The sequence below is a fragment of the Nilaparvata lugens genome, chromosome 6 (assembly GCF_014356525.2).
Source record: "Nilaparvata lugens isolate BPH chromosome 6, ASM1435652v1, whole genome shotgun sequence".
In the NCBI taxonomy this organism is placed as follows: Eukaryota; Metazoa; Arthropoda; class Insecta; order Hemiptera; family Delphacidae; genus Nilaparvata; species Nilaparvata lugens.
This window is the reverse complement of record NC_052509.1, coordinates 37,504,271-37,513,137: the sequence shown is the minus strand read 5'-3', so window position 1 is coordinate 37,513,137 and position 8,867 is coordinate 37,504,271. Positions and strand designations below refer to the sequence as shown.

Sequence of the window (8,867 nt, the reverse complement as noted above, 5' to 3'; positions counted from 1 at the left end):
TGTTTGGCAGTAGAAGCATTTCAAAAGCATATAAAGAGAGCCAGTTTTGGTTCGGGGGATTATTCCTAACCCTCATTTAGGGTTGTTCCATCATCCACCACCTATGGACCCGCCATGTCCCGGACTGGCTCAAACCAGCAGGTGTCAAACACCATCACGGACCGCCCACCCACCACTTAAATTAATATTCACACTATATACAATAGTCATTCTCTCAAAATCACTCTCCCTCTTTTTCCTTCTCCCCTCCTCCTCTTCTTTCTCTTCTCCTCCCCTCCTCCTCTTCTTCCTCTTCTCTTCTTCCTCCTCCTCCTCATTTCCTTTTCTTCTTCTTCTTCTTCTTCTCTTCCTTCTTTTACTGTTCTTGACAATCCAATTCAATCTCGTGATCAATAATTTCATCAATATTAGGACTATTTTCGCAAGAAAGACCATCACAGTGCTCACACATGGCAGAGCAATCAAGTCCCACTTTCCGACACCCACAATATTTAAGACATGATGTCTTACAGCTACAAGACAAGGTGCAGAAGGTCATCAGGTGCAAAGGGTTTGGTGCTTTGTACCGGTTTTAAACTTTTCTTGTGATCACCATTTTTCTTCACCATTTCCATCTTCCAGCCCCAATCTGTAGCATCCATTCTATTTCCAAGCCATGTCTGCACTTGCAAATACACTCTAAATATATGTTGATGTGCAGCTTCAGACGTTGGAGGAAGCTTAGCAAGATCAAAATTAGATCTGAGTTTTGATTTTCTTGCTAGTTTTGTAAACATGAAGTAACGTGCTTCATTGAGGCTTGTGTGCTTTTTCTGGCCATACAAATTCAGAATAAAATCTTCACCATTTCTTTTCAGTTCTTCTTTAGATGAATTTTCACAAATGAACACTGATGCTTGTCTTTGAGCTTCTTCTGATTTTTGAACAATTTCTAAAGATTTTATTTTTCCAAGGCCGAAAAAAGAAGAAGTTGTATCACAGCCTGTTATTGCATAAGCAAACAGTAAAAGCTTCCTTGTATTTTTCACCTTATCTATTATCTTTGAAATGCTGTAGAACACTTTTCCATGCAATCTTCCTGTTATCTGTTTGCAGAAGTAGATTTCTTGATTCTCAGGGGCAAGAGCTATCAACAGTATCAACAAATCAGTGTCTGTACCATACAACATAACAGTTTTGTGTCTCTTCAGCTCCTCTATTCCAGTCGTCACAATGGAAATATCAGCATCGTCTTTTGCAACAATTGTATTGATATTTGAACTTATAAGCTCTTCAGAAACTGAAAATATAAGCTTCTTCTTGTTTCTTCTGTTGCCTAAAAATTCTTCCTTTGATGTTAAGCATTTTGTGTTCCTATCAAAATCTATGTCATTTGAGGATTTTTTTGCTGCTCTTCTATTCTGCTCTTCTTGTTTAGTTGTACAGTCTTCTGGATAGCCATCAAATACAACCGTTACATTTTCTCCAAAGTTTTCTACAACATATTTTCGATAAATGTGTATGATATTTCCATAAGTGGAGTCTTGTGGCCAGGGAACATAATGAAGGAGAAATCCTCCATCAATAATCACACATAAATTTGTTTGATCAATTTCTTCTTCCTCTATTACAGCATCTTGAAACACTTTCAGGATAGATGATTTAGTTCCTTTTCTTAGTGAAACATTGTCGAAGAGAGATGGTGGATGTGAAGACAGTTCATATTCAAGATACAATTTCAATTTTTGAGAGCTATCACACACACAGAGTATTCTATTGAAGAGCTGTTGAGAGTTGACTGGTATTTCTTTGGATCTGACTTTAACTAATTTGTGTGCTAGTTGGGTCTTAACCATGTCCTTTCTTTTTAATGTCAGTTTCCCAAATGATTTTCCTACCATTGTCTTCATAGCAGCACAACCTATGTCATAGGCTTGGTCACAGTTGACTGACTCATCACTGATGAAACCAGATGATAATGAAACTAGCTCTCCAGATTCCTTATTTAATGGATTGTGTTGTCTGAACCATGTGGTGAACTTATCAATATCAGCTTGGTCTCTGAGTTTTCTTGACTTTCTCAGCTCAACATGTTGTTCACTGTAGGTAATAGAAATGTCTAAGAACTCCTCTAATGCTTCATTAATCTTTATGAAGTATGGTGTCCCAAGAATCCATTTATTCACAGTACTTTCATTCATTCCCCTTCCATGAGTGAGTCCTCCTACAGATTTCATTGGCCTCATCAGACATTGCTCTATGCACATGTCTGTCCATGTTCCTGACCAGTATCTTGTTGTTCTTTTCACAGTAAAATATCCCTTGTTGATGAAAAGATCTAATTCTTTTTCAGAGAGTTTTTCAGTTATTTTGGTCATTTCTTGGGCATAAATATGTGCAGACTTTGCATAAGGCAAGTGGCCTGATGCATGGAAATATGGAAGCATATCTGTTGTGCATTTTAAATGCATAATCCAATCTCCTGTCCTCTCAGCATACACAAAATTAAGAGCTAAATCTATAGTGTGAAAAAGCTGCAGCCACAACTTAGCTGTCCTGCTTGTCTTTTCAATGGTTTTCATACATTCATCCAATTGATTGAGTTTTTCTAATAGCAAGGGGTTCTCTAATGCATGTTTTGTTGACATTTCTCCTGAAATAATTTTTCTACATACTTCATCAAAACAGTGTTGGATATCAGGAAACTGCTCTCTAGCAATGTTCATTAGAGCTGCTACTGTTAGTGTAAATGCTCGAAGACATCTGTCATAAGCATGCCCATTCATCATATGACTTACTGTAGCTTTTCCATACACTGTGCCCCAGAGATCTTCTAGACCACTTCCTTCCATAATCTTCCCAATAGCTCCCATATAAGACATCAGTAAATGAAATCCTCCCAAACGGACAACAGTTTTCGATATTTTACTGTCTTTATCAGAGGCACCTACTATATCCATAGCTTTTAAGAAAAGAGGCTGATCAAATGTAACAATACAGGTTTGATTTTGTTTCTTACTTTGGTCAGCTGCAAAAAGCAATGCTGTGTAGATGGTTGACATATTGCTGGGATCCAAATTAATAAATGGTACTGCCATAATGTATGTTGTTTGACATTCTGCTGAGTTTGTCATTAGGTTGGTCATAAATCCACTCCACCCAGGCTGTGAGTGTACATGAGAAAGCCATACGAAGTTGAGGGGATGCAAATATTCTGAAGGTAAACATGACACACTTCCAACTTCTTTCAGTTTATCCAAGTCTTCAATGATCATGTTAGACAGACCAGCATTTCTTTTCTTCATTGGATACACATACTCACGAATACTTTCAATGTTTTGAAATGATCCACTTGAAATCCTCTTCACAGTAGTTTGAGTTTGGACACAAGAACCTGGTGTGATGCACTGAATGCCTCCCATGGAATGAAAAGTTCCTAGTCCATCTAAGGTTCGAATATTTACGTCGGCATTGTCAAAAACGTGTTGAAGAAATCCATCAGGTTCAATAATTGGGGAGCCAGCACTGATTAGTGACGTTATGTAAGTCGAAGCTTCGTTGTATGATGCACACACTCCCATTGAAGACAACATGTTTATTAAATGTTTAGAACCATACAGTCGATGTAAAGTCAAAGCTAGGCTTGTCTGTATAGGTGAAAGGAATGATCTTGGTCTCACAGCAGATATTATAGCATGACTTATAACAATACATTTCTTATTGACTTTTTGTGATTCAATTGAATTCCTCTTCTTTGTAACCTGTGACATGAACATTTCAAGAGTCTCGGGGATGAGATTTTTTCCACCTGATTTAATTGTTTCCAAATCTGGATACGAATTGAAGTCATAGGTTTTCCTTTGTATGTCTTCTCTTATTATTGAGGCAGCAGCTGAAACAATCCTCTTCTTCTCTTCTTCTAGATCAAGAACCCTGTTTCTATACCAATTGTCCACAATTTTATGCACATTGTCAGTAAGGCAGAAAACATTCTTTTTACCAGAAACATTTGTTAATGTTAGTCTCTCTTTGAAATGCTCTTGGAGAAGCTTTCCTAAGTGTTTGTCAGAATAAGCAGCATCATCATCAGCTAAAGATTTAAAAATATCCTGAACTTCTTTTATAGTATATTGGCACTCATCATTGTTTTCTATATAGTTACATACTTTGGTAAATGTAGAAGCTAATTTGGTTTGAGGTCTACCTTTTTGTGTTTCAATCGGTTTAGATTTAGTAAATTCTGTGTAGCAATGTTTGTGATAGCGCGCTTCTGCTGCTACTAAGTCTATTGCACTTAGAAGTCGGGCTTTTACATTTTCACCCCATATGTCACTCCTAACGTTGCACTTTTGTAAAAAACTTTCTTTGAACTCGATCGTCGTTACTTCGTGAAATGGTTTTCTATATTGAGTTGGAATTTTAGAGCTGTAATTTGCTGATTTTCCACAAATAAAACAACACAACTTAAAATCAAAATTGTCCTGATGGGTTCTACGAGTAACTCCAGTGGTTGATGTACTGGGTTCATTTTGTTCATCTAGTGTCTTTATAGCTGCTTGAATACTCGAAGGTCTTGTGTATTGTTGCCTACATAACTTGTGTAATTTAATAGTACTCTTTCCTCGTAGTTTTTCATGTAAACTGTCTCTTCTTTTTTTGCTGGCTTCAGAAATAGCATTGATTCCATTCTTTACAACTACAATATTGTCATCTAGTTTGTTACCACAAATTAAACAATTTAAGTCCGATTCATCCATCACTAATTGTTTCAAACTTGTTTGGAGTAACAGGAGCACATCACGCCGAACTGATATTTCTACAAAACTATATTTTTGTGTGTAATCACTCAGAAGGGATCACAAATAAATAAATTCATAATCGAACTGTGTGAAAAAATTGTCACCATCAATGCACTAACTACGAAAAATCTACCACGTGTTTCACTATGAAAAATTACGAAAAATCTACCACGTGTTTCACTATGAAAAATTACGAAAAATCTACCATGTGCTTCACTACGAAAAATTACGAAAAATCTACCACGTGTTTCACTACGAAAAATTACGAAAAATCTACCACGTGCTTCACTACGAAAAATTACGAAAAATCTACCACGTGCTTCACAACGAAAAATTACGAAAAATCTACCACGTGCTTCACTACGAAAAGTCTACCACGCACGTCCGAACTTGGCAAACTTCCCTCTGAAACTGACATGAGGGATGAGAATGCCACTCATACGAGAATGCAAAGAACGAGTTTCTTTTCTTTATTTAGCAACAAAAACAATATTGAGAGGAGCAACGTTAGCGCCGCACCCCTACTGCCCGGCCCAGCCATAATAATAGATGTCATCTATTTCTATGGGCCCAGCTCACCACTGTATTGTCAAAATGTAGCATACAAAATACTTAGTCTTTTGTATATAATATAGTTATATGTTATATAGTTATGCTATGAGCCTCACTCTGCATTTGTATCTTCAAAAATATCCATATTATGCATTCTATACAACATCTAGTCACAATGGTTCTCTTAAAATCTAACAATATAATTTTATGAACTTAAAGCCACAAAAACAAGCTACTTTTCTATTGAACATAAAAACTATTCTATCAATCTGAACTATGAGTATTGAAGAATAAAATATAACTGAGAATCTCTCGTTTTTCAAATAGACGCATGGCTTGTGCGAGCTTGATGTGAGGGGACCGCGTAGCTCGTAGCGTAAAAGTGTAGCGCGTTGCTATTTCCCCCTCCCAGAGCGACATTTCCGATTTTTTGTAAGCAAGATTTATATCGTTGGATTGAGAAAGAATAGATCTTAAACTTTCATTCAAAGTTTTTTTCGATAAAATTGCTTACAAATAAGTAAATTGGGAAACAAAAATGAGTCTAGTTGAAAAAAGTTCATTTTTTTAGATGTTTTTGTTTATATCAGGATAACTATCATTTTTATCGTGAAAAAGCATAGACCCATTATTGTAGACCATTATATTAGCAACCTTTCTAAAACAAAATTCAACTCTATTCGATGATTGGTTACTGAGATATCGAGCTTCTAGTAAACATCGACATTTTAACTTAAAAAGGGGGTGGGGGGGGAAGCAAGAGGGGTAGGGTCGGGGACTTTTGTAGGGGAACTTCTCTTATACTAAAGTAACATTGGGCAAAGTTTCAGCTTTTCACTAATTAGTTCCGACAAATGCCTATTTTTTGCCTTCATTGACTGGGCTAATTGGGAAAAGCTAATTATGCAATGTACTTTCATTAATTGCAAACCGAGCTGAAGGTAGAGTTTTAAATTGAGGTAGTGGACAATGTACTTTTCACGGTCAAAAAGTGTGTTCATGAGCTTTTTGGTTCCAGTTTGACCGTTCTCATTTGTTTGATAGTTTGACAGCAATTCATGTGGAGGTGTTTGGTGGAGATTGATTGATTTTTATTGAGTGCTAGGTCTAGTAAGACCCATTGCACATTACAACAAAACATAACATCACAAAAATAATAGAATGTAAAAACTAAAGATAAATATTCTAAGAACTTAGAATTAAATAGGTAATGAGATTACAATAAAATATTAATTATAATTAATACTAATTATAATGAAATGAAGAATATTAAACTACAATAAAAAACTAGAAAATAATTACTGCAGCATTAACAACAAGCAATAACAGATTCCATCACTCAATCAATACCAGCAGAATGAAAATTACAACAGAAAAAGAAGTTAAATACATTTTCAGCAAATTAGTAGATAGAAAAGAGAATAAAACTTGCATTGATATTCCTTGAAAAAAAAAATTTGAACTGTTATTAAACAGTGGAGAAAAAAAATGTATCTATATAATAATTATAGGCTATACTATCAAACAAAAATAATCAAAGTAATACATGTTATAATGAAGTGTGTTAATAATAATAATAATAATAAAATAATAATAATATAATAATATAATAAAAGCTTTATTTACATTCATTAATTGAACAAAAGCCTCTCTTTATGAGGTAATTGTGGTTGGCAAAAATTTTCGAATATTTACAGATTTACAATTTGTATTTAAATTTTTCTCGTAATCATTGTCTGGCTTCTTCTAGATTGCTATAATAATTTATAACTTTTCCACTATTTTACTCCAAAGTTGCCTGTCTCGTGCAGTGGTTGCCCAAGCATCTCCTACTCTCTGGCACAGCTCGTCCCTCCATCGTATTGGGTCCTGTCTCGTGGCACCCATTCAGTGCAAATTCTGGTCCAGCGGTCTTTATCCATTCTCGCGACGTGGCCTGCCCATTTCCACTTCAATACGTGAGCCTCTTTCTGAAGATACTTTACGCGCATTCTTCCTAGTATGTCGGTGTTTCTTGTGCGTTGGTTCAGACGAATACGAAGAATACTACGTAGCATTTTTGTTTGAGTAGTTTCTAGTTTCTTGTCCAAGTACTCGGTGAGTGCCCATGTTTGCGCTCCATATAATATCGCAGGATATATGCACATGGTCAATGCTTTGGCTTTAAGGGTGTTGGAATAGTCGCCCTTAAATATTCTTCTCAACGACCAATACTTCTTCCATGACTTATCAATCCTGTGCTTGACTTCTTTGGATGCTCTGTTTGTGAAAGACAATATTTGGCCTAAATATTCGTAATCCTCCACATAGTCAATGTTGCCACAGTTTACTTCAATCCTAGTTTTTTCGGAATTTGTCATTAACCTCGTTTTCTGAGCGTTTAGGTGTAAGCCCATCACTTCACTAGCGTCAATCAGTTCCATGAGCATTCCCTTCATTTCCTCAGCGCTCTCTGACACCAACATTACGTCGTCCGCGAATCTTAGATTTGACAGTTTTCTTCCATTGATTCGGAGTCCCTTTTCCTCCCAGTTTAATCTGCGGAATATGTACTCTAAGCAGGAATTGAAGATGAGTGGAGAGAGTGGGCAGCCTTGCTTCAGTCCTTTTCGATTTTTATGTCTTTTCCTCGTCTCTCCAGCTCTACATAGATTACTGTATTTTCATATAAACTCTTGATTACTTCTATGTAGTTTATGTCAATGCCAGACTCCTCTAGGGCATCCCACATCCTGCTGTGATTGAGACTATCAAACGCCTTGTGGAAATCCACAAGACCTAGGTAGAGTGGTATGTTGTATTCGATGGCTTTCTCTATGATCTGATTTGCAGTTTGAAGATGGTCAGTTGTGGAGTATCCTGGTCTGAATCCTGCTTGCTCGGTGGGGTGGTTTTCGTATATTTATTCAACAATCTGTTCTTTATTATTGAAGCGAATAGCTTATAAATTACTGAGGGGAGAGTGATTGGTCTATAGTTTTTTATATCCAGTCTTGATCCTTTTTTGAACAATATAATTACTTTATTTCTTCTCCATGCTGAAGGTATTGATTTTTCGCGCAGGATTTTGTTGAATAACAATTAAGGGGTTGCAGGAGTTTTTGTATTCCTATTATCAATGATTCGCTTGTTATTCCGTCCTCGCCAGGTGCTTTTCCTTTCTTTTGGCTTTTTATAGCATTTATTATTTCTGCCTCTATTATCTCCAATCTTCAGAATCACTGCCGTTTGTTTGTTGATTTTCAATCACTTGTTGGATTTCATGCGTGGTGTCCCTCTTATATAATTCTTTATAGAACTCAGAGACGTGATCTATGATTTGATTTCTTGCCGTTGTGATGCCATCATCAGTATTTAATTTAGCGATCCATTTTGTTTTTGTAGTACTCAGTTCTTGATTTATCTTTTTAGTTGACCCAGTCGTCAACATGACTGAATTTATTACATCCTCTTCAAAATCCTTTATCTCTCTCCTGATTCTTCTTCTTATTTGTTTTCTAAGATTTCTGTGCTCTTCCTTTTCCTCTTCTGTCTTTG

General features: G+C 36.2%; 1 protein-coding gene across 1 annotated transcript; it reads right to left on the bottom strand.

Moving 5' to 3' along the window:
* Positions 1-525: 525 nt before the first annotated feature.
* LOC120351909 lies at positions 526-5,999 on the bottom strand. Its single transcript, XM_039430725.1, has 2 exons — positions 1,878-5,999; positions 526-1,735 (listed from the first exon to the last, which is right to left on the bottom strand). The coding sequence occupies exons 1-2, from the start codon at positions 4,734-4,736 to the stop codon at positions 1,718-1,720; spliced, it is 2,877 nt and encodes a 958-aa protein (XP_039286659.1). The 5' UTR covers positions 4,737-5,999; the 3' UTR covers positions 526-1,717.
* Positions 6,000-8,867: the final 2,868 nt, after the last annotated feature.